The 26,867-nt window shown below is 42.6% G+C and overlaps 1 protein-coding gene across 3 annotated transcripts in view; it reads left to right on the top strand.

Annotated features, from left to right (window-relative positions):
* Positions 1–26,867, top strand: part of LOC112257368 (zinc finger protein 462) — a 69,253-nt gene that overhangs the window by 28,386 nt on the left and 14,000 nt on the right. Inside the window, exons 2-7 of one of the 3 annotated variants that reach the window (XM_024430880.2) lie at positions 5,606–5,856; positions 6,078–11,407; positions 11,749–11,886; positions 16,903–17,273; positions 18,189–18,307; positions 22,965–23,165. In XM_024430880.2, the coding sequence (XP_024286648.1) occupies positions 5,637–5,856; positions 6,078–11,407; positions 11,749–11,886; positions 16,903–17,273; positions 18,189–18,307; positions 22,965–23,165 (6,379 nt within the window). In that variant the 5' untranslated portion in view covers positions 5,606–5,636. Of the gene's footprint in view, positions 1–5,605; positions 5,857–6,077; positions 11,408–11,748; positions 11,887–16,899; positions 17,274–18,188; positions 18,308–22,964; positions 23,166–26,867 lie in introns of all 3 variants that reach the window. The other 2 variants (XM_024430879.2, XM_024430881.2) reach the window with 2 other exon arrangements.

The following is a 26,867-nucleotide window of genomic DNA, read 5'->3' as shown; positions in this document are numbered from 1 at the left end:
GAATCTGGATCTGTACAATGTTGACATAGATAAAGTGGCAACTGTGGGAGATATCTTCTAGAGGAAGTGACAGAGAGCTGTGGGAGAGAGCTTCTAGAGGAAGTGTCAGAGAGCTTCTAGATGAAGTGACAGAGCTGTGGGAGAGAGCTTCTACATGATGTGTCAGAGATTTGTTGGAGAGAGCTTCTATAGGAAGTGTCAGGAGATCTTCTAGATGAAGTGTCAGGAGATCTTCTAGATGAAGTGTCAGGAGATCTTCTAGATGAAGTGTCAGAGAGCTTCTAGATGAAGTGACAGAGCTGTGGGAGAGAGCTTCTACATGATGTGTCAGAGATTTGTGGGAGAGAACTTCTAGAGGAAGTGTCAGAGAGCTTCTAGATGAAGTGTCATAGATTTGTGGGAGAGAGCTTCTAGAGGAAGTGTCAGAGAGCTTCTAGATGAAGTGTCAGGGAGTTGTTGGAGAGAGCTTCTAGATGAAGTGACAGATATCTGGTTTCTGTCAACATTTGGTTGTATGTTTGTTATTTGTAAACCTTTTCAAATATTAAATAATCATTTATTAATCTCTCTTGTGTTGTCATCTCTCATGGACAACAATAGATTGATGTCCATGAGAGATGACACAACACAAGAGATCAATAATGTTCTCAATCAATCCAGGATTAATAATTGAGGATCTCTACACCTCCATAACATGTCTGTAGTGTGTTATCAGTTCAATGTGGCCACATAATTTAATCTGCGGCTTCCCTTGCCTGCCTCTCCTGTATACTGCATGAGATGGTGGATTGGTTGAGACCAGACCGACCAACGGCTAAGAACAAAACCTCTGTACTCTTAATCAGCTTAATGCTGGCTTATTCAAAGGCCCTCTTTCAGACAGGGCAGCTGCTGCCGCCAGGCCGGGCCCAGTTTGAGTAGAGGGTGTGACTGCTGGCAGGCCTCGCCGATGCAGAGAGACTGGTTGGTGATTAACAAATGTCAGTAGACTTTGGAATCTGGGGAGCAGAATCAGGTGGCAGGGTCATGCTGGCCTGTTTTCCCTATCTTCCTCCCCTCTTTCCTCACTCCTCTCTTCCTCCCATCTTCCTCTCCTCTCGTCCTCCCCTCTCTTCCTCACTCCTCTCCACTAGAGGTCGACCGATTATGATTTTCCGATACCGATTATTGGAGGACCAAAAAGGCCGATACCGATTAATCAGGCAATTCTTTTACATTTTATTTGTAATAATGACAATTACAACAATACTGAATGAACACTTACATCAATAAAATCAATTTAGCCTCAAGTAAATAATGAAACATGTTCAATTTGGTTTAAATAATGCAAAAACAAAGTGTTGGAGAAGAAAGTAAAAGTGCAATATGTGCTATGTAAGAAAGCTAACGTTTCAGTTCCTTGCTCAGAACATGAGAACATATGAAAGCTGGTGGTTCCATTTAACATGAGTCTTCAATATTCCCAGGTAAGAAGTTTTAGGTTGTAGTTATTATAGGAATTCTAGGACTATTTCCCTCTATACCATTTGTATTTCATTAACCTTTGACTATTAGATGTTCTTATAGGCACTTTAGTATTGCCAGTGTAACAGTATAGCTTCCGTCCCTCTCCTCGCTCCTACCTGGGCTCGAACCAGCAACATAACGACAACAGCCACCATCGAAGCAGCGTTACCCATTCAGAGCAAGGGGAACAACTACTAGAAGGCTCAGAGCGAGTGACGTTTGAAACGCTATTAGCGCGGGCTAACTAGCTAGCTAGTTAGCCCCCTGAAAATCTGTCGTTCTGCCCCTGAACGAGACAGTTAACCCACCGTTCCTAGGCCGTCATTGAAAATAAGAATGTGTTCTTAACTGACTTGCCTAGTTAAATAAAGGTGTAAAAAAAAATAATAATAATAATAATCGGCAAATCGGCGCCCAAAAATACAGATTTCCGATTGTTATGAAAACTTGAAATCGGCCCTAATTAATCGGCCATTCCGATTAATCGGTCGACCTCGACTCTCCACCCCTCTTCTCTGGCTCTTCAAGCCAAAGACTGCAGATGTTTCTCTGAGCTCTGAAAAAAGGAATTTCAGACATGTTAAGACCTCCTTGTGGGGCTTAGTTGGCTATTTCAAAATATTTTTTCTCTTCTCAATTTGTTTTAAAGAAGCTGGTGTGGTGTCATTCCAAATGCCTGACCCTCTTAATTATTTGGTTATTTTCAAAGTAATTTTTTTTGTCTCCAATAAATGTATTGTCATCAATGAATGAAAGGGCTAAGTCAGGAAGGCTGGCAAGTGCGAGGTGGTTTTGCTGAGCTACATTGCAGGCAAGGCAGGCAGGCTGAAGGACTTGAGGCACAGTACATCTGGCAGATAGATTTCTGTCAGCAGCTCTCAAGTGACTGTCTGGGCTGTCTCAGGACCCGTCACAAATGGCACCCTATTCTCTATATAGTCCACTACATTTGACCAGAGCCCTATCGTTTGACCAGAGCCCTATTTTGACCAGGGCCCCATAGGGATCTGGTCAAACGTAGTGAATAGGGAGCCATTTGGGATGCAGCCTCTGTGAGGAGGATCTGATCTGTGGAGCCATGTTGTGCAGTGAGAGCACTGGCTGAACACCTAAGCACACATAGCTGGCTGGCTCCTAAAATGGCTGCCCTTGAAGCTCAAAGGATCTGCTGCACAGCTCAGTGCCTGACTGTCAGAGCGCCGACAGAGCAGATAAAAGCATTACAAATACCGTCCATTAACTTGGTGTGGCTGGCATGGAGTCACTAAACTGACACCAAGGGAGATAGTAGCAGGAACGTTCTTGATATCCATGTCAAGGATCCTGGCATTAGAATGCTTCTTTGTTTTGTATTCCATGTTCCGAGTTCCGACGAGAGAGCTGCCACAGATCAGGGTGGCAACCTGACCCTGGACAACAATGAGGGAGCAGGAACTGGCTTCTCGGTACCCACTGGCAGGCTGCAGGGGCTGTTCCAGTGGAGATTGGTTGCTTACTGGACGGACGTTTACTGCTATGGTTTCATACCAGAGGTCTGCTGAACCTGCAGCCAAAAATAAGCTACATAGGGGCAATACCAAAACAAATGGACAGATGACTGAAAATAATGTCCCCTTCTACCACAGTAAGCCATAAGAGAGGAGAAGTCACTGTGTCATTGGAGCTCTGCACCAGGTTACACTGTTCAACCTGTTATTTTGTTGCTACTATGGTGTATGTTTACAGGACCAGGTAAAGGAAGAGTTTGTGCTCAAACTCAAATTGACATTTACTGGCCACCATTTTGCCACAGGTGCAGGAGCTTCAGATAAACAGGATATATATTGGCCTTGTGGTGGTATTGCAAAGATCCTCCTAGGACAGGAATGTTGGTGGATGGCTCTGTAAGATAGGGCCAGGGAGTTGAATAACAGAGGCTTTCTAAAGTCGACAGCTTTTTAGTGCTCTTCTTCCTACCTTCTACTGTTCTGAACAGTATACATTTGAATAGGAACTAGTGCTGGTTGTATAGACTATTGCCATAAGGGCTGGTCAAATTCTATAGACATCTTCCCAATAAATAACCCCCAGAATGCTATGTTATGATTGTTCTGCCAAGACCAAAGGATTATACAATACGATGCATATTTCACTGGGCTACACTGTGCTAGGAGAGGGAAGCAATAATCCTCTTTGAATACATGCAAATATTAATGTCCTTGGTCTAGACGAATGCACAGCACAGATGACCTGTGGCAAATGTATTAAATATGGCCTGTTCTGCTTTCTGCAGAATTAGGCCTGGTGTTTTAGTTCAGCCTTCATTTAGAAAGTGTTAATAAAAAAAAAGAGAGTGCCCATCACGCTGTGACGAGTTTGAATGTTAATGAGTTACATTTCAAGGTAATGCCGTGTGTCTCTCTGGGTGTCATCACACAAAGAAGTTTGGAGAAGAGGCGAAACCCCTTTTGATGAAATAGCTGTCATAACTGCCACATAAACAGCCATTTTATGCACCACTGATGTTTCACTCTCTGTGTTTTTTGCTTTTTAACTGACACGGACTGTAGACAGAGATGGCTAATTAAGATTGTCTTTTGTGATGCTCTAAAAACTGCCCTTTGCTATTTGTTTACCGTCCGTAGTTTTGGAAACATGTGTTAGAATGGGAAGCGGGTTACATTTTGGAATTGTGTGTTTTTTGCCACACTGTGTAATACTTTATTCCTCTTGGGACTAGTCTGTCCACAAGTTTGGGATTTATGTTTGTATCATAATAATACACACCAGTGTGTGTTTATGTGGCATTGGTCTACATTGAAAACTGTCTATTTGAAACAGAGAAATGTCAATGAATGGCATATCGGTGTATTTATGTGCAGCAAGTCAGTTTGACCAACAAGCAATGCCATTGGTTAGTTAGAATGTCGAGGTCAGAGGTGACAGGTTATTATCAGTTGGTCCTCGCTATCCGTGAACCTTGGGACTTCTCTACCCCGTTTAAGATGTTTAAGGTAAGGATTATGGTTAATGTTAGGGTAGGGGTTAAGGATTAGGGTCGGGACGTCCCAAGGATACCAGATAGCACTGACCATTATCAGTTACATCAGTTGTGTGTTTCATCATGGAACAGAATAGCACTGCGGACACAAAGCTTTATCTTTCTCTCTGTGTGGATTGATTTAAGTCTTATTTGGGAGGGACTTGATGCAATCTGAGGGAATTGTCTGTGTGTGTGTGTGATGTAAATATTGGGACGCAGTCTGACGGTTATGCGTCCCAAATAGTACCCTAGTCCCTTTTTTAGCACTCAACTTTTGACCACCGCCCATAGTGCCCTGGTCAAATGTAGTGCGTCATATCAGGAATAGGGTACTATTTGGGACGCATCCTGATGGCGCTGCTCTCCAGCTGTAGTTTATCCCAAGGTAATAAAAATGGAACAAATCAACTCAGTAATCCCTCCTCAGATTGCCCATTGTTCTTGGAACCATGCAACAACAACAACAACAAATCTTCTTAGTATGCGCTGCAGTGATGTCAGAGCTGAAGAATCCAGCCGCCTGTAGATGTCTCTAATGTTGACGTGTGAGACCGAGGCAGAAACTGACCAATTCTCTTGTCTTGCCTTCTCTAAAAATGTCTACTGTTGCATTTCTATCCCAGGGTTTTAGCCTACACTAATTTCTATCCCAGGGTTTTAGCCTACACTAATTTCTATACCAGGGTTTTAGCCTACACTAATTTCTATACCAGGGTTTTAGCCTACTCTAATTTCTATACCAGGGTTTTAGCCTACACTAATTTCTATCCCAGGGTTTTAGCCTACACTAATTTCTATCCCAGGGTTTTAGCCTACACTAATTTCTATACCAGGGTTTTAGCCTACACTAATTTCTATACCAGGGTTTTAGCCTACACTAATTTCTATACCAGGGTTTTAGCCTACTCTAATTTCTATACCAGGGTTTTAGCCTACACCGGTGCTAGACCTAAATACTTTTGTGTTTCCACCCATGTGGCCTAAATGTGACATGTTTTTGACTGAGACTGAGGCATCGTCCCTTTAATTTCTTTCCCTACTCACCCATTCTCTTCTCTTGTGTTTTTCCTTTGCCAGGTTTCCCTGATTTTCCAGGGAGTCCTCAGCGATGGAGGTGCTACAGTGCGATGGCTGTGACTTCCGTGCTGAGTCATATGACGACCTCAAGGCCCACATCCAGGATGTCCACACAGCCTTCCTGCAGCCCACGGACGTTGGAGAGGGGGGCGGGAGTCCCTGCCAGTCCAGGTCAGACTCTCTTAACTCCCCCAGCCAGACAGAGGGGGAGGAGGAGGATGAGCAGAATGAATCTTCCCAAACTGAAACGGGTAAGGGCACTCCATCGACTGTGTTGTGTATGGACAAATGATTGATTCATTATTATGAATGATATAGGTATGTCTTATACTTTACATATTTATCCTTTACATATTTATATTTGTTATACCTACATATTTTATATATTTATATAAAGATGCATATAATTATTAAAGGAAAGATTGATTCAAGTTTTACACTGGTCTCTTTTTTTCTTCTTTCTTTCCCACAGGCCACTGCTTCGAAACAGACTTTTCCAGCTCGAACCAAATGCCATACAACAAGTCAACAAACCAGTCCAACAAGTCAGCAAACCAGTTATTCCAGTGTAAGATCTGTGTCCGTTACTTTAGATCCAAATCTCTCTTGAGTAAACACACCAAGAAGGTACATGGAGCCACACTAAGTGGTGGGAGCTCACCAGCCTCCCAGGCGTCCAAACAGTCCAACTACAACATCCTTATCCATGATAGTCTCGGGAAAGTGTTCTCCTGCCAGCATTGTACATACAAGTCTCCACGCAAAGCCAGGATCCTGAAACACCAAAAGATGTATCATAAAGGGAAACTTAATCTGGACCCCCCAGAATCTCCGTCTGAGGCTGTTGAAGAATCTGAGGCATTGTCGTCTGAGGAACCCAGTGAGGAACTAGAAGAGGATGTGGTGGAACGTGGCATCTTGGAGTCCATGGTTAAACCTCTGGGAACGTCCAGGGGGAACCAGGCTCTTCGTGGTGAATGGTGTGATAACATGATGAAAAACAACAACATGGAGAAAAGGATCTCAGCCATCCACCCAGGTGGAGAAGGAGAGGGAAGCGCAGGCTCTTCTAAATCAGATTCTCCCTCTTCCCCAAGAAGCCCTCCTAACTCCAATATGGTTTCCAATGACCAGAGTGTTAATGAAGGCTCCTCAGTAGCCAACTGCTCAGTTTTCAAGCTCAGCAAGACCGCCTCTGGGATATCACCCTATCAGTATTCACAGATCCAATCGGTAGCGCCCAACAGCACAGGATCCTCCATTTTGTCTGAAAGGTCCACCTTCGTGATGTCTGATGTCTCCAACTCTGCCATAGAGATGGATTCAGGCATGCTGGATGACCCTAGGAGCACCTCTGAAGACGACGATGAACTGGGTGACGAGGATGACCCCAAATACACCGACCCGTCAGCCGGTGATTCTGCTAAGCAGCTTCTGTCTGAGGAGGATAACAAGATGCTGGAGACTAAAGGGATACCGTTCAGAAGGTACATGAACAGGTTCCAATGTCCCTTCTGCTCTTTCCTCACCATGCATCGTAGAAGCATCTCCCGTCACATCGAGAACATACACCTGTCTGGTAAGACTACAGTGTACAAGTGTGACGTGTGCCCCTTCATCTGCACCAGCCCTCTCAAGTTAGGCACGCACAAGCAAAGCCACTCCTCAGACTGGGACACCATGGACTTGACCAGTGAAAGCCCAGGTCCTCAGAACGAGACTCCAGAACCAGTGAACGGAGGAAATGTTGCTGCTTCCAAAGTCAATGGGAAAAAGCTAAACAGTGTGCTAAATGACCTGAATCAGCAGAACCCTCACCGTTGTACTCTTTGTAGCTTCTCGACCACCACCCTGAAAGGTCTGAGGGTCCACCAGCAACACAAACACTCCTACTGTGACGAAATGCAAGCTGTCGTTCTGGAGGAGTCAGCAAATGAGCAGCAGGACACTGAATTAGAAACGCTCTCCAATTCTCAGAGCTTTGTACAAAAAACCCAGACTTCGATTCTTGGACTTGGATCCAAAAAGCACTTAACCGGGAAAACAGCAAGAAAGTCCATCAACGACCTACCTTTGGATCTGTCTCCAGTCAAAAAGAGAACTCGGATTGATGAAATCGCCAACAACCTTCAGAGTAAGATCAGTCAACAACAGGAGGATCTGGTGATTAATCTGGAAGAAATTGACGATGAAGAGGAAGGAGAGCTCAACATTGATGAAGATGCGGGCAGAGACAAGGAGGAGAATGACAGTGATAGTAAAAATCATGGCTACGTTTACAACAAGCTTTACGAAGGCCGGGTGGGGAAAAGAAAAAGAACTCTTACGTCAAAGCTAAGAAATATTCCCATTGCGCTGACACTCTCTGAGGATGAGGACAACGACTCTGCTGATCCTAAAGCTGATCTCCAGGACCAGAGCAGCCAAGACAGCCGAGACACTTCTTTCCATGAGAACCTGGACTATTCAGAGGTCTCTGGGGTCGCACGCTTCTATTGCAAGCACTGTGACTACCACAACAAGTCAGCCCGCAGTGTAAGCACCCACTACCAGAGAATGCACCCTTATATCAAGTTTAGCTTTAGATACATCCTTGACCCCGAGGATCAGAGCGCAGTCTTCCGTTGCCTGGAGTGCTTCATCGAATACACCAACTTCAACGATCTTCACGATCACTACATGGATCACCACCCAGAAGCCAGCAATGTGCTGAACTTCAACCAGCCAGATCTGGTGTACATGTGCCGCTTCTGTTCGTACACAAGTCCAAACGTCAGGAGCTTGATGCCCCATTACCAAAGAATGCACCCTGAAGTGAAAATAAACAACGCTATGATCTTCTCAAGCTATGTGGTGGAACAGCAACACAAGGGTGCAGAATCTCAAACTCTGAGAGAAATATTAAACTCCGGTCCCAAGAGTTTCACCTGTAGCTCTTCCACTTCCACGCCCAAGTCCTCATCCAGTCCTGCCCACAAAAATGCTGCAAAGACGCAAGATACAACTGCAGAGACGGAAGCCCTGAAAGAGGGTGGTAATGTTGTGGTGTATGACTGTGAAGTATGCTCCTTTGCTAGCCCTAACATGCACTCTGTTCTAGTTCACTATCAGAAGAAGCACCCAGAGCAGAAGGCCTCGTATTTCCGTATTCAGAAAACTATGAGGGTTATCACAGTTGATAGGCCACTGTCAGCAGGCAGCTCTTCCTACAATGTCAACATACCCACCCCTGTGAAGTCATCCAGCGCCACAATGCCATTTGGTACGGATGAGGAGATCTACTACTGTAAACATTGTGTTTACAGCAACCGCTCTGTTGTGGGTGTTCTTGTCCATTATCAAAAGAGACATCCAGAGATAAAAGTGACAGCGAAATACATCAAGCATGCCACTCCCACCCCTGGGTTGATGAAACTAATGGATGAGCTACAGATTGCACCTCCAAAGCAGTTCCTCAAACAGTTCAACAACAACGGATTCGATGGATCCAGTAATTCCCACGGTAGGGTTGGCACAGAGAAGGGAGAAGCAGAGATGCTCTTCTTCTGTCAGCACTGTGACTATGGGAACCGCACTGTAAAAGGAGTGCTGATTCACTACCAAAAGAAGCACAGGGACGCAAAGTCGAATGCTGACCTTGTACGCCGGCACACTGCAGTGGTCCGCAGTCAACGAGAGCGAGCTCAGATGGGCCAGTCAGGCACTGCAGCCTCTGCCATTGCTCCTGCTGCTCCTGCTGAGATAGAGACGTCCTCCGAAACCCTTCGCTCATTGAAGTGCAGGCACTGCTCTTATACATCTCCATACGTGTATGCCTTGAAGAAGCACCTGAAGAAGGATCATCCTACTGTGAAGGCCACAGCCATGACCATTTTACACTGGGCGTACCAAGATGGCATCCTGGAGGCTGGTTACCACTGTGAGTGGTGCATCTATTCCCACGGAGAACCCAACGGGCTGCTCTTGCATTACCAAAGACGGCACCCAGAGCACAACGTTGACTACACATACATGGCCAGCAAGCTGTGGGCAGGGCCAGATACTACTGCCTCCCAGCCGGGAGGGAACGCTGGGGACACTAAGCACTACCAATGCAGAGATTGTGCCTTCGAGGCTTGTTCCATCTGGGATATCACCAACCACTACCAAGCTGTCCACCCTTGGGCTGTCAAAGGGGATGAGTCTGTGCTACTGGACATCATCAAAGGTCAAAGGTCCCAAGTGACACTCCACCCGTCGATGGCTAAAGGACCACCTTTCACTTTTCTTCCGACTGCGCATGATGAAGGCTCACTGGATATCCCTACGCCACCTCAAGAACACCTCCAACACCATCCCAGGCTCTCCCACACAAGCAGCTCTATCTCAAACAGCCCGTACCAGTGCACTGTATGTCTGTCTGAGTATAACAGCCTACATGGACTTCTGACACACTATGGCAAGAAACACCCAGGCATGAAAGTCAAGGCGGCTGACTTCGCACAGGAAGCTGATATCAATCCAAGTTCGGTTTACAAGTGCCGCCACTGTCCGTATGTGAACTCACGCATCCATGGAGTTCTCACTCATTACCAGAAGAGGCATCCGTTGGTGAAGGTCACCGCGGAGGACTTCTCAGATGATATAGAGCAGGTTAAAGATATAACTGAAGTGGATGACAAGTGCAAAACCCAAAGACAGGGCTATGGTGCGTACAGGTGCAAAATGTGTCCTTACACTCATGGGACATTGGAGAAACTGAAAATTCACTACGAGAAATATCACAATCAGCCAGCTTCAGATATGTTCAAGACTCCCCACATGCAATATTCCACAGTGAAAGATGAGCCGGTGGCTGAATGCAGTGCCACGAGTCTATCGTCAGAGGTACAAGAGGTCAGCGAATTCGAACTCGCTCTCACCCAGTTCCCCATCAACAAAGGAGAGGCCCATGCTGTGTTTAGGTGTCAGCTCTGCAAGTACTTCTGCTCGACCAGAAAAGGCATAGCTCGACACTACCGCATCAAACACAACAATGTCAGAGCTCAGCCGGAAGGCAAGAACAATGTCTTCAAGTGTGCTCTCTGTTCGTACACCAATCCCATTCGCAAAGGCCTGGCGGCTCACTATCAGAAGCGTCATGACATTGATGCCTACTACACACATTGCCTGGCAGCCTCCAAGACGTTGACGGAGAAGCCCAGTAAAGTGGTGGTGCCCTTGGCGTCGGAGGCAGAAGGGTCGGAGCTGACCGAGGAGTTACGATTGGCCGTGGAGAGGAGAAAATGTTCGCTCTGTGCTTTCCAGGCCTTCAGCAGGAAGAGCATAGTCTCCCACTACATCAAACGCCATCCAGGAGTCTTCCCCAAACGGCAACACTCCAGCAAACTCGGACGCTACTTCACTGTACTCTATGCCAAAGAACCCGAACCTATCGAAGAGGTGAACAAAGTGGTGGAGGTTGAACCGAAGCCCGAGCCAGAGGGAGAGGTTGCCGAGTGGCTGCCGTTCAAGTGTCTAAAATGCTTCCAGCTATCCTTCAGCACGGTCGATCTGCTCTCCATGCACTACAACGACCATCACAGTGGCAAGGACCTGAAGCGGGACTTCGTCATCCACCCCAGCCTTACGGAGGATGGGACGGAGACAGAGCTCTATCAGTGTGCCCACTGTGAGCTGAAATTCCTGGGCCTTCCTCTCCTCAGCACTCACCTGATGAACCATAACGAGGAGTTCCAGAAGAGGGCGATGAGGCAGGAGAGGAGGAGGCAGCTCCTTAGCAAGCAGAAGGCATCTGAGCCACCGGAGACAAAGACTGAGAAGGTGAGTTGTACAGTTCAAGGACAAGTTATTTATCATCTCAGTAAAATACCTGATGTGGTCAGAGTCGAATGAGACAGGCATAATAAGCAAGACTATAGGGAGCGTTTATCTTAACTCTGCATTGTTGGAAAAGGACTCGTAAGTAAGCATTTCACTGTTAGTCTAAAATGTAATGGCTAAAATAGCAATGTTACCCATAGTATTGAATAACGAATATGAAATGTTTTAAGTATTATTTTAAGAAATTTCATCAGCAATAGAAAATATAATTGCAACTAGTCTTGTGAAAAGCAACTTGTTTACAATTTTGTCTGACCCCCCCTGTTACCCCTTTCTTTTAGCTGGTGAACAATGTTGACAAAGCTCCGATCGGCTACAGGTGTAACTTCTGTGTGGAGGTCCACCCCACTCTCAGAGCCATCTGTAACCACCTGAGGAAACACGTCCAGTACGGGGAGGTCAAGGAGGGCCATGTCAAGGTAATGATGATCACATAGCCAAGGGTTTGGTAACATACGGGTGTCACACATACTCTTGACAAGTCTTACGGTGAATTATAACTGCATCATAATGCCTTCTACCTGCAGCTGCAGGCTCTAAGTATAGGGGTTTTATCAGTATTCAGTCACTAGTTCATTTAGACTGTAGATTTAGTAGGTTTATTGCTTATATAAATGCTTTATATGCATATTATTAATGTACGTGCATTAAGATAGTTAAATACATTCTTACAAATAGAAGTATAATTTATTATTATGCGTGTTTTCATCCCATAACACATTTTAGCCCTTTACCTCTCATTAAAACATGATCTCAGATGAAACTGAAAGGTTACTTATGAAGCTGCTTTTTAAATATTTAAAATTCCCCTAAAACGTATCTCTAAAAGCCACTGTGTCCCCCCGTTTTCCCCGAGTCCGTCATGACTTCTGACTCCTAGCCCTCAGAGACCCCCACACTGCTGAGGTCGGTTTTTAGGGGGCAGCAGGGTTCTGTTTTCAGTTTTGTTTATTGCAACGGAGGCCCCTGGGTAGACAGTCTGTCAACTTCCCCTGGAGAAAACAAGTGAGGTAGTCCCTCCCTCCCGTTGCAGGGCAGGCAGGCACCTAGGTAGACAGTGTCAACTTCCCCTGGAGAAAACAAGTGAGGTAGTCCCTCCCTCCCGTTGCAGGGCAGGCAGGCACCTAGGTAGACAGTGTCAACTTCCCTGGAGAAAACAAGTGAGGTAGTCCCTCCCTTCCATTGCAGGGCAGGCAGGCACCTAGGTAGACAGTGTCAACTTCCCCTGGAGAAAACAAGTGAGGTAGTCCCTCCCTTCCATTGCAGGGCAGGCAGGGGGAAAAGAAGCCATAACTTTGAGTGCAGCGGATAACCGCTTGGACATTAGTATTCCACTGAGCTTGCCAGGGACTTGGCAAAGGGACGACAGGCCTGAAGATTTAAAGCCTCACCCAAAAAGGAAGCCAAATGAATGCCTGGTTGATTCTGCGGGCCATGCCACTCCAGGCTGTTGTAATGGGGCGGCAGGGTAGCCTAGTGGTTAGAGTGTTGGACTAGTAACCGAAAGGTTGCAAGTTCGAATCCCCGAGCTGACAAGGTACAAATCTGTCGTTCTGCCCCTGAACAGGCAGTTAACCCACTGTTCCTAGGCTGTCATTGAAAATAAGAATTTGTTCTTTACTGACTTGCCTGGTTAAATAAAGGTTAAAAAAATAAAATAAAATAAAAATGCTGTATACGGAAGATGGCATGGCTGAAGTCCTGTCAGAAAGAGAGCAAGAGAAGCCATCTCCGTGATGGCACCAACTATTAGGACTAGCAAACTAAACTAAACCACTCTGGAAATTTGCCCCCAACTAAGTGTGGTGGAAATATTTTGAATATGAAGAGAAAGTCAATCAGAGAAACACAGCTTATAGCACATATTTATACTGCATATTTGTTTCATATGAACATCTAGGCTATTACATGTTTCTGTACTAGTTTGTACTAGATCTCTTGTCATTTACATTGGCCCTGGCCTGTCCCCTAGCTCTCCCAGAGGGTGGGTGAGAATAGGCTGACGATGCAAGGCTGGCCAGCTCTGCGGACGCCCATCTTATTTATGGTCCTATGAAGTGCGGGGTCAGGTCCTTGAGCAGAAATAGTGAGCTTCCTGTAGGCCATAAAAAGCCACGTTGGTTGTCTGTTGGCCGTCATGTCAGTGTGAGAGAGCAAGAGAGGGAGAGTTTGCGAGGGGCCTAGGACAGAAAACACTTTGTGCTGCCTTTCCCAGATCTAGGAAGTGGGACATGCAGACCAGGACAGACCGTGGTCTTATTCATTAGGCGCCAAACAACGTAAAGCGGACTGAAACCGGGAGGGACTACATGGACTTGCCCAGTCAGAAATACTAATTTCTGTTTCCTGTTGCAAAGCATTTAAAAACTTTTTTTCTTTCAATGGGCCTTTGAATATGTCTCAGGCTGTGGTCTCTGGTCGCCTGGTCTCTGTCGTGGCGTCTTCAAGGTTAATGTCCACATAATCAACTATAGTCACAGGAGGGCAAAGTTAGTTCTCTTTGGCTAATAATGAGGAAGGTCTGTTAAAAAACAGATCCTACTTTATCCATCACCAACTGTCAGATTAAAGAAACCACACAGAAGACCTGGTTAGTGTTAGTGGGAACAGCAGTAGTAAGAATTTAGTAGTTCATTATGTAGACCTTGGGAATTGGCTCTACTTTCACAGGGCGTTTTAAACGCTGACTAGAAAAACCAATCAGTGTCTTAAAGCCCTACTTTTACACCTAAACCATTTTGCTGTTCTCTACGGTATGTCTAATTTACTGTTCTCTACGGTATGTCTAATTTACTGTTCTCTACGGTATGTCTAATTTACTGTTCTCTACAGTATGTCTAATTTACTGTTCTCTACAGTATGTCTAATTTACTGTTCTCTACGGTATGTCTAATTTACTGTTCTCTACGGTATGTCTAATTTACTGTTCTCTACGGTATGTCTAATTTACTGTTCTCTACGGTATGTCTAATTTACTGTTCTCTACAGTATGTCTAATTTACTGTTCTCTACAGTATGTCTAATTTACTGTTCTCTACAGTATGTCTAATTTACTGTTCTCTACCATATGTCTAATTTACTGTTCTCTACGGTATGTCAAATTTACTGTTCTCTACGGTATGTCTAATTTACTGTTCTCTACGGTATGTCTAATTTACTGTTCTCTACGGTATGTCTAATTTACTGTTCTCTACAGTATGTCTAATTTACTGTTCTCTACAGTATGTCTAATTTACTGTTCTCTACCATATGTCTAATTTACTGTTCTCTACGGTATGTCTAATTTACTGTTCTCTGCGGTATGTCTAATTTACTGTTCTCTACCATATGTCTAATTTACTGTTCTCTACCATATGTCTAATTTACTGTTCTCTACGGTATGTCTAATTTACTGTTCTCTACAGTATGTCTAATTTACTGTTCTCTACGGTATGTCTAATTTACTGTTCTCTACTGTATGTCTAATTTACTGTTCTCTACGGTATGTCTAATTTACTGTTCTCTACTGTATGTCTAATTTACTGTTCTCTACTGTATGTCTAATTTACTGTTCTCTACTGTATGTCTAATTTACTGTTCTCTACCATATGTCTAATTTACTGTTCTCTACTGTATGTCTAATTACTGTTCTCTACTGTATGTCTAATTTACTGTTCTCTACCATATGTCTAATTTACTGTTCTCTACTGTATGTCTAATTTACTGTTCTCTACTGTATGTCTAATTTACTGTTCTCTACTGTATGTCTAATTTACTGTTCTCTACCATATGTCTAATTTACTGTTCTCTACTGTATGTCTAATTTACTGTTCTCTACTGTATGTCTAATTTACTGTTCTCTACCATATGTCTAATTTACTGTTCTCTACCATATGTCTAATTACTGTTCTCTACAGTATGTCTAATTTACTGTTCTCTACCATATGTCTAATTACTGTTCTCTACGGTATGTCTAATTTACTGTTCTCTACTGTATGTCTAATTTACTGTTCTCTACTGTATGTCTAATTTACTGTTCTCTACGGTATGTCTAATTTACTGTTCTCTACGGTATGTCTAATTTACTGTTCTCTACTGTATGTCTAATTTACTGTTCTCTACTGTATGTCTAATTTACTGTTCTCTACTGTATGTCTAATTTACTGTTCTCTACCATATGTCTAATTTACTGTTCTCTACTGTATGTCTAATTTACTGTTCTCTACGGTATGTCTAATTTACTGTTCTCTACTGTATGTCTAATTTACTGTTCTCTACTGTATGTCTAATTACTGTTCTCTACGGTATGTCTAATTTACTGTTCTCTACTGTATGTCTAATTTACTGTTCTCTACGGTATGTCTAATTTACTGTTCTCTACGGTATGTCTAATTTACTGTTCTCTACCATATGTCTAATTTACTGTTCTCTACGGTATGTCTAATTTACTGTTCTCTACGGTATGTCTAATTTACTGTTCTGTACGGTATGTCTAATTTACTGTTCTCTACTGTATGTCTAATTTACTGTTCTCTACTGTATGTCTAATTTACTGTTCTCTACGGTATGTCTAATTTACTGTTCTCTACGGTATGTCTAATTTACTGTTCTCTACGGTATCTCTAATTTACTGTTCTCTGCGGTATCTCTAATTTACTGTTCTCTACGGTATGTCTAATTTACTGTTCTCTACGGTATGTCTAATTTACTGTTCTCTACGGTATGTCTAATTTACTGTTCTCTACAGCAGGTCTAGGCAATGGGTGGCCCGCGGGCCAAAACCGGCCTGCAAGTGATTGTTTTTGGCTTGCAAAGGTTTTATTTAAAATATATATATATATATATATATATATATATATTTGGTCAATAAGGACCAGGAATTGAGCAAGAAATTAGTTTAATTTAGGAAATATGTTCCCAAGTATGTCCACAAATGAAAAAAGAGACTTATGCGATCGTGTATCAATGTACCGTAGTCAAGGTAGGAAATAATTGTTCTTTTCACATACAATGTAGTTTTGGGCTTAGTTGCGGTCAATTTGCAGTGTAAAAATGTTTATGATTATGTTCCTACCCCCTGACCATCCACTCCGACAAAGAAAGGCCCGCGGCTGAATCTAGTTGGCTATCCCTGCTCTACAGTATGTCCATGGCAGTAGGGAGGTTATTCGAATTTAACTTCAATCACAGCTAGCAATATTGGTTTAAATAAAATTCAGGAATCAAATAACATATTCGACCATGATGGTGTGACTGACTAGGCTCAATCTCAAGTTCTGTACGCACCACGAGACTGTTAACCCAGTGAGCCAAAGCCTAAAGCAAGGTTAGTTTGGTAGAATGAACAGTTTGGAGTACATTAGTCAGGACGACCTGTTAACTGCCAAAGCATATGGAAATGATAAATAAATATAGCTGCTATAATGCTGTTCTCCCTCTGTCCTTCACCTCAGCAGGAAGTCACAGATGTACCATTGTCCACCATCCCGGGAGAGAACAGCATCACCAACGGAGAGGTGGAAGAGGTGACCGACAACTCCATCATGGAGACATCCCCCAAGGACATGACGATGGTCGCCGGGGATGTGGTTGCCATAGAAACGACGGAGATGGCAGTTGGAGAGGGGGTTGGGGTTGTGGCGCCCGTCGGCCAGCAGGTGAAGGAGAGGCTTGTTGGGGGACACCCGTGTGCTCAGTGCGACCGCGTCTTCATGTCGATGCAGGGGCTGAGGTCCCACGAGAGGAGCCACTCAGCCATGGCCATGTTCACCAGAGAGGACAAGTACAGCTGCCAGTATTGCCAGTTCGTCTCCCCCTTCAGACACAAGTAAGAGGACATAATATAGACTTAAAGAGATAATATAAATGATTGATTCACTGCTTGTCACACACACACACCAAAGGGCATACAGTACATGCATATATCAGAGGCATTCTGGGATTTGGAGTTCACTTTCGTAGGCCCTCTGAATTGTTTAAGATTGAGTGTGTTGCTGTTTCGATGAATAGTGTCCTCTAATGTCTTGGTGTGTGTGTGGCTGTGTTCTGTATGGCGTTTACTCTACTGCACCTGTCTCCTTAGCTGTGATTTATTTCAACATTCTTTCTGGATGGAATAGAGCCTAAGTGCCAGTCTGTTGGCGATTGACAATGACAGCAATAGAGAAGGAAAGAGCACAAACAGATCTGGCACCAGGCTAGATGAAACACACATTGCCTCCCAATCTCACTCCAGTCCACTCCAGTGAGACACTGCAGGCATGGCAGTCATTTTGATTTTAATTTGTCTTCTTATCCAAAGCTGAAAGACTTCATCTTTGTTGAGCTCCATTGTGTAATCCCACTGTACTGCATGTGCCCTGACCCAGAAAGGAAATGCGTTCCCATGCCACCCAAGAGGCTTGGATGAAAACACACTAATATTCCCCAGATACGTTCTATGTGGTTTGCAGTCAGACACAAAGAGATACACTAGGGATACGGGGACTGTGGTAGATGTTTTCCCCTACGGCCTCTGCTCAATAGTCATTGGAAATTGTGGTTTTGAAAAGGGAAGCTTTGTGGAAACAGATTCCCTCTGCTTCCCTGAAAGCATTCTGTTGTGATGTGTTGGAACATGTGTGAAGATATTTCTTTCTCTATATCTCTCTTTGTCTCCCTCTCTGTCTCTTCGCTCTGTCTGTCTGTCTCCTCTCTCTCTAACCCTCTTCCTCCTACTTCCTCTCTGTCTCCATCTCTTCAGTCTGGACAGACACGTGCAGTCCCACCATGGGCACCACAAGCCTTTCAGATGCAAGCTCTGTCCCTTTAAGTCTGCCTACCTGAGTCGCCTGAAGAGTCACCTACACAAAGCACACGCAGGTAGAAAACAACCACAGCACACCTCACTGAGCTCTATACAACTACCTGAAACGGACAGTGTTCATGGGGGGGTCCGAAATAGAACTCTATTCCCTATACACCCACGTAAAGAAATACTGTATTATACTATGGTGTAAATACTGTTTTTGCAGACAAAAATCTGCAAAAACACTACAGTGAATGCTGTATTATACTGTAGTATTTACTGTAGAATACTGTATTATACTGTAGTATTTACAGATAACTATAGTATAAATTCTGTAGTAAAAGAAAACTGTAGTATATACTATAATAATTACTGAGGCGTTTTTGTGGACTGTACTATACTGTAGTATTTACTGTAGTGTTTTTGTGGACTGTACTATACTGTAGTGTTTTTGTGGACTGTACTATACTGTAGTATTTACTGTAGTGTTTTTGCGGACTGTACTATACTGTAGTATTTACTGTAGTGTTTTTGTGGACTGTACTATACTGTAGTATTTACTGTAGTGTTTTTGTGGACTGTACTTTACTGTAGCGTTTTTGTGGACTATACTGTAGTATTAACTGTAGTGTTTTTGTGGACTATACTATACTGTAGTATTAACTGTAGCATTTTTGTGGACTGTACTGTAGTATTTACTGTAGTGTTTTTGTGGACTGGACTATACTGTAGTATTTACTGTAGCGTTTTTGTGGACTGTAGTGTTTTTGTGGACTGTACTATACTGTAGTATTTACTGTAGTGTTTTTGTGGGCTGTACTATACTGTAATATTTACTGTAGCGTTTTTGTGGACTGTACTATACTGTAGTGTTTTTGTGGACTGTACTATACTGTAGTATTTACTGTAGTGTTTTTGTGGACTGTACTATACTGTAGTATTTACTGTAGCGTTTTTGTGGACTGTAGTGTTTTTGTGGACTGTACTATACTGTAGTATTTACTGCAGTGTTTTTGTGGACTGTACTGTACTGTAGTATTTACTGTAGTGTTTTTGTGGACTGTACTATACTGTAGTATTTACTGTAGCATTGTTGTGATCTGTAGTGTTTTTGTGGACTGTACTTTACTGTAGTATTTACTGTGGTGTTTTTGTGGACTGTACTATACTGTAGTATTTACTGTAGCGTTTTTGTGGACTGTACTGTAGTATTTACTGCAGTGTTTTTGTGGACTATACTATAATATTTACTGTAGTGTTTTTGTGGACTACTGTAGTATTTACTGTAGTGTTTTTGTGGACTGTACTATACTGTAGTATTTACTGTTGCGTTTTTGTGGACTGTACTGTAGTATTTACTGTAGCGTTTTTGTGGACTGTAGTGTTTTTGTGGACTGTACTATACTGTAGTATTTACTGTAGTGTTTTTATGGACTGTACTATACTGTAGTATTTACTGTAGTGTTTTTGTGGACTGTACTGTAGTATTCACTGCAGTGTTTTTGTGGACTATACTATAATATTTACTGTAGTGTTTTTGTGGACTACTGTAGTATTTACTGTAGTGTTTTTGTGGACTGTACTGTAGTATTTACTGTAGCATTTTTGTGGACTAGTGTTTTTGTGGACTGTACTATACTGTAGTATTTACTGTACTGTTTTTATGGACTGTACTATACTGTAGTATTTACTGTAGTGTTTTTGTGGACTGTACTGTAGTATTTACTGTAGCATTTTTGTGGACTAGTGTTTTTGTGGACTGTACTATACTGTAGTATTTACTGTACTGTTTTTATGGACTGTACTATACTGTAGTATTTACTGTAGTGTTTTTGTGGACTGTACTGTAGTATTTACTGTAGCGTTTTTGTGGACTGTAGTGTTTTTGTGGACTGTCTATACTGTAGTATTTACTGTAGTGTTTTTGTGGACTGTACTATACTGTAGTGTTTTTGTTTAATTATCTTTGACATGGAAGTGGAGGCTTTCTCCTTCAGGAAACCTACTGGAGAAATACTAAAACAGCACATTTTCCATAAGCTGTAGGTAGGTAGTTAAGACTGGGATCTGAACGGATAATTCAGGGCTTCTGCTCTTTTCTATCACCTGTAGCGAACACGTTGGTCTTCACCTGGCATGTAGGTTTGTCACTCATGGGTGGCACAAATTATGAAATGTGGAGGGGAATTTTTTTAAACCTTTATTTAACTAGGCAAGTCAGTTAAGAACAAATTCTTATTTTCAATGATGGCCTAGGAACAGTGGGTTAACTGCCTGGTCAGGGGCAGAATGACAGATTTGTACTTTGACAGCTCAGGGATTTGCACTTGCAACCTTTCGGTTACTAGTCCAACACTCTAACCACTAGGCTACCCTGCCACCCCATGGGCAGGGTTTATTGTAGTTATATTTTTAAAAAGTGTTGCGTTTTTGCAGACTGGAGTGTTTTTGCGGACATTACTGTAGCATTTACTGCAGTCTTTTTTTTAATAATACTGTAGTATTTACTGTAGTGTTCTACAGTATATTACAACATTCCATAGTAAGTACTGCACATGATCAAGGGATACTACAGTATGTAGTTTAGTATTCTACAGTATAATACAGTTTCCTATAGAATACTGTAGTATGTACTGTAGTATTCTATACTGTCCTTCACCAGCAAAAGAGTAGTAACTGCACATTTGGTCAAAAATGTGTTACTGACATTTTTGATACATTAAATACATGCTTTATCATGTGGACAAATATCCTACCTCCATTGTGTTGTGTTATGGACAGAATGGTGTGTCATGTTTTCAGTAAAAAAAAACAAGGAAAAAAGCACGCCAGTTACTGCCTTTGACCTTGGTGTCACCAATCTGCAGTGTGTACGGTTTACCTTGGTATTATTGATTATTCTTTGCTGATACAAGTATCAAACTATATGAAACTGATAGCCACATACAAATAAATGTATGAACACAAGTTTGTGTTTTAAAAAAAATCATAATGGAAATGTATTCCAGTGGGTGTAAGAAGCAAGAAGGCAGTAACTGCAGTCTAGAGTCAAAGGTCATGTCAGAGTCAATATGAAAAGAAAAAAAAGGCCTTATAGTAAGACAACAGATTTTCATTGATCTGCCAACTCATTTGGCTGGACAATTAAAACTTTCAAGCTATTTTTCCCAGTTACACTCAATGAGTAGTTATTGCTCTTTTACTTGGTAGGGCAATATAGTAAACTGTAGTATTTTTTCATGTGGGTAGTGCACTACCTTTACAGGGCTGTGGTTAATAGGATGACAATTCAGACGCAACCCACGTGTACTGTAACATGGTATGTTATTAGCCTGCTGGTCCCAGATCTGTTCATGCTGCCAAACATGACTTAATAGGAGCTGGCTAAACAACACAAACTGATCTAGGACCAAGCTAGTGGGTTATTATTGTCCCCAGCTGTGTATTGGGGCTGTGGCCTAGTCTGAATGTATGACTTTACCAGAGCTGTTCGAGGATACTAAATCAACACTAATATCAGTAGTCTCTTAGATGTCCCCTATGGGAATATCTTAAACTCAGCCTGTCATTTAGTGCAGTGAATATCTGTCATACAAGTGGCTGCAGATTTGCTCTGTGTGTGATGTTGTTGGATATTTACTCCTATAGGCTGCACTGATGCAGCCAGGGAAACAACTCCAGAACAGAGGAATAGATATGATAGCCAATCATCACAAATGACAATGCGAGAACATAGAAGAACCATCTAAAAAACTAGACATGAATGTTGTCTCAGTTATGATTGGAAAAGAACACAGAAAGAAGAGTCAACAACAATCAACAATTGCTTCAGATAATCGACTCCAAAGCAGAGCCATTTAACATTTGATTACATGTTGAAAGTGTTCTAACATGGTCTGTTGGTGGTGGTTTTCTTCAAAACGCCTTCTGTTGTTTACAGTGTATTATACCACAGCAGTGTTGAAAACTAGTTTCTGATTTGTTGGAAGGGCATTCTAGAATGGACATTAAACCAGATTACAGGACAGTTGAAAAAGATTGGGTTTGGATTGCTGCCTTGGTAATGGATCATGTGTATGCGGTGGAATCCATAGCTTGTAGCATGTGAATGCTGCTTCTCTCGATAAGGTGCAAAAGTCATTGAAGGGTAGAGCAGTAGAAAATGAGTGTCAGCACCCCTCTTTTCAGGTCCGTTGGCTGCCAAAGGCACTGGCTCTGTCAGTCTAGCTGAAAGCTTTTGGCCTTACAATATAGTATCAAGCCAATCGATTTGCCCTTGAATAGATTCGGGGTTCTCATCATAAAAAGTGTCAAAAAAAGAAAATTGTCAGACGAGCGGCAGATTGTCGTGTCTTGAGTGACTCGGAGTCTAAAAACCGACTGGCGTGTTCGACTCCATACTAAGTTGGACAAAGCCGCTCTCAAAAGAGAGCCGCTCTGACCAACGTTTCTGCTGCTTTGCCAAAGAGAGAGAGTCCTTTCTTTTACACTATCATCGTTTTTTTTTACTGTGACTTTAATGAAATTATATTTAGTGATATATTATCATCAAACTGCAAAAGATACATGAAATATTGATATGATCTTTATTTATTCATGACACATACAGGTGTCTTTGGGTCCTTGAGAATCTCTAACGGTTACATAAAACCCATGTTTTATTATGAGCCATTCTGACTCTGGGTTACTTTACTTGCTATTATTATTATTATTATTATTACTATTTTACAGGCGAGAACACCTATAAGTGCTTGTCCTGCCCCTTCTCCTCAATGACTATCAGCCAGCTGAAGGAGCACTCTCTGAGGGACCATGGGGAGGCCCTGACCCTCCCCAGGCTTCGTGCTGGCGCTACCACCCAGGGCCCCCAGACCAGGCCCCTCAGGCTGGGCTCAGACCCTCACCAGACACCCCTGACCTCTAACCTTGACGGTAAGAGCTCCATCTGTATTACCAAGCAGACTGAGATGGAAGACTTTTATTGATCGTAGATTGTTTTTAGTTTGATTTATTTTTTTAAATTTTTTTTACCAGGAAGGTAATTGCGATTAACATATCTTATTCAAATGAGCCCTAATTTATTCGCTGATATACCGTTTATTTTAGGGTGTTTTCATATATAGACTGGCTTGCGAAAGTATACACCCCCTTGGAATTTTTCCTAGTTTGTTGCCTTATAACCTGGAATTAAAATGGATTTTTGGGGGGTTTGTATCATTTGATTTACACAACATGCCTACCACTTTGAAGATGCAAAATATTTTTTCTTGTGAAACAAACAAGAAATAAGACAAAAAACAACATATAACTTGAGCGTGCATAACTAATCACCCCCCCAATACTTTGTAGGGTCACCATTTGCAGCAATTACAGCTGCAAGTCTCTTGGGGTATGTCTCTATAAGCTTGGCACATCTAGCCACTGGGATTTTTGCCCATTCTTCAAGGCAAAACTGCTCCAGCTCCTTCAAGTTGGATGGGTTCCGCTGGTGTACAGCAATCTTTTAAGTCATACCACAGATTCTCAATTGGATTGAAGTCTGGGCTTTGACTAGGCCATTCCAAGACATTTAAATGTTTCCCCTTAAACCACTTGAATGTTGCTTTAGTATGCTTAGGGTCTTTGTCCTGCTGGAAGGTAAACCTCCGTCCCAGTCTCAAATCTCTGGAAGACTGAAGCAGGTTTCCCTCAATCATTTCCCTGTATTTAGCACCATCCTTCATTCCTTCAATTCTGACCAGTTTCCTTTGTCCCTGCCAATGAAAAACATCCCCACAGCATGATGCTGCCAACACCATGATTCACTGTGGGGATGTTGTTCTTGGGGTGATGAGAGATTTTTGGTTTGCGCCAGACATAGCATTTTCCTTGATGGCCAAAAACCTCAATTTTAGTCTCATCTGACCAGAGTACCTTCTTCTATATGTTTGGGGAGACTCCCACATGCCTTTTGGTGAACACCAAACGTGTTTGCTTATTTTTTCCTTTAAGCAATGGCATTTTTCTGGTCACTGTTCCGTAAAGCCCAGCTCTGTGGAGTGTACAGCTTAAAGTGATCTTATGGACAGATACTCCCATCTCCGCTGTGGAGCTCCTTCGGCGTTATCTTTGGTCTCTTTGTTGCCTCTCTGATTAATGCCCTCCTTTCCTGGTCCGTGAGTTTTGGTGGGCGGCCCTCTCTTGGCAGGTTTGTTGTGGTGCCATATTCTTTTCATTTTTTATAATGTGGTGCTCCCTGATCAATACTTCTCCCTGACCTGTTTGGAAAGCTCCTTGGTCTTGGTGCCGCTTGCTTGGTGGTGCCGCTTGCTTGGTGGTGCCCCTTGCTTAGTGGTGTTACAGACTCTGGGGCCTTTCAGAAGAAGTGTATATATACTGAGATCATGTGACACTTAGATTGTACACAGGTGGACTTTAACTAATTATGTGACTTCTGAAGGTAATTGGTGTCACCAGATCTTATTTAGTGGCTTCATAGCAAAGGGGTTGAATATATATGCACCCACCACTTTTCAGTTTTACTTTTTTTTTTAAACAAGTCTTTTTTTAAATTTCACTTCACCAATTTGGACTAGTTTGTGTATGTCCATTACATGAAATCCAAATAAAAATCTATTTAAATTACCAGTTGTGTAACGATCGTCGTGTGAAGGAGTGGACCAAAACGCAGCATGCTAAGTGTTCATGATAAATCTAATACTCAAAACACTCGAACAAAATAACAAAGAGGGAACAGTCCTGTCAGGTGCAGACACTAAACAGAAAACAACTACCCACAAAACCCAAACGAAAAAGGACAATATATATATATATATATATATATATATATATATATTATATATGATCCCCAATCAGAAACAACGATAAGACAGCTGCCTCTGATTGGGAACCACACCAACATAGAAATAAAGAAACTAGAATGCCCACCCTAGTCACACCCTGGCCTAACCAAAATAGAGAATAAAAACCTCTCTATGTCCAGGGCGTGACAGGTTGTAGTGCAACAAAATAGGAAAAACGCCAAGAAGGTGAATACTTTTGCAAGGCACTGTACAGGAGAACGCCTCTTTTAAAATAGATTATCTCAGTCCTGTTTAAAGTGAACTCTGGGGTTTAAAAAAAAAACCCGGAAGAACACTCCCCTTGCCTTTTGATTGAGGAGAGGCGAAGGTCAAGAGCCATGCATCCTCTGAAACAACGACTCTGCCAAGCCTTCTTAACACACTGCTCACTTAACCCAGAAGCCAGCCAATGTGTCGAAGAAAACCCCGTACAACTGTCGACCGTGTCAGCGTGTATGCGTCCGGCCCGCCGCAGGAGTGGCAGTCTGACGGACAAGTCTGGGTTTGGTGGATGCCTAGAGAACGCTACCTGCCCCCAGTGTGTAGTGCCAACTGTCAAGTTTGGTGGAGGATGGCTTTTTCTTTGCAACTCTGCCTAGAATACAGACACTGGCCAGAGGAACTCTGCCTAGAAGGCCAGCATCCCGGGGTCACCTCTTCACTGTTGATATTGAGACTGATGTTTTGCATGTACTATTTAATGAAGCTGCCATTTGAGGACTTGTGAGGCATCTGTTTCTCAAACTAGACACTAATGTACTTGTCCTCTTGCTCAGTTGTGCACCGGGGCCTCCCACTCATCTTTCTATTCTGGTTAGAGCGAGTTTGCACTATTCTGTGAAAGGAGTAGTACACAGCGTTGTACAAGATCTTCAGTTTCTTGGCAATTTATCTCAAGGAATAGCCTTCATTTCTCAGAACATAAATAGACTGACAAGTTTCAGAAATAAGTTATTTGTTTCTGGCCATTTTGAGCCTGTAATCGAATGGATTGAACAGCTCATTAAGCTCTCCTAGTTTATACTGTAGATCACATATTGAAAACAAATAATCTGAACATTGTGTCAGTACAAAACTCTACACATATTTTGGAATTCCTTTGCATCCTTGACAATCTCTAATCAATATCCAAAAAGAGCATACGTTTCTTTTGTGCCATTATTATGAGGGGTTATGTCAGGGGAAACAGTATTGCAGTAGTCTAGTGCGTGGTTCTGGAATAATGACAAGAGAACCTGGGCAGCTTTGTGTTCACATTACAGAAAAAGAGAACAGGACTGTGGAATTGAAGCTAACCGAACTCAGACCACGTGAGATGGTCTCAGTTTGGTTCACTTCAGGGGCTCTTTTGAGGGTTCTGAGTTCATTAGGAGTGTTCACACTGCACAAAAAATTAAGCGAACCGCACTGATTTCACAAAAATTGTATGAAAAGGACGTGTGAAAACACCCTTTACAAAACGGCCCAAGTAGTAGTATTAATAGGTTTTATAGGTTTAATGCAATCATGTACTGAATTGTACACAAATGTACAACACAGTTAACATCAAATAGTAAAATTCCTAAACGAACACAATATATACAAAACAATAATAATACAAACACAATATTTGGGGTTGGGTGCTGTTGACACAAATACACATTTTCAATTACAACCAGTACAAGCCTCATTCATTTCAAGTCTGTCGAGCATCATAACTCAGCAGGGCAGCCCTTCTCACCACTAGGAGAAACACTGGGATAGGAGCTAACATATGGTCTCCTTCTGAAATCCCAGGATTCACATTGTTAGA

Source organism: Oncorhynchus tshawytscha, linkage group LG09 (assembly GCF_018296145.1).
Source record: "Oncorhynchus tshawytscha isolate Ot180627B linkage group LG09, Otsh_v2.0, whole genome shotgun sequence".
Classification (NCBI taxonomy): Eukaryota; Metazoa; Chordata; class Actinopteri; order Salmoniformes; family Salmonidae; genus Oncorhynchus; species Oncorhynchus tshawytscha.
The sequence above is the reverse complement of the archived record's forward strand: the minus strand, read 5'-3'. Positions and strand labels throughout refer to the sequence as shown.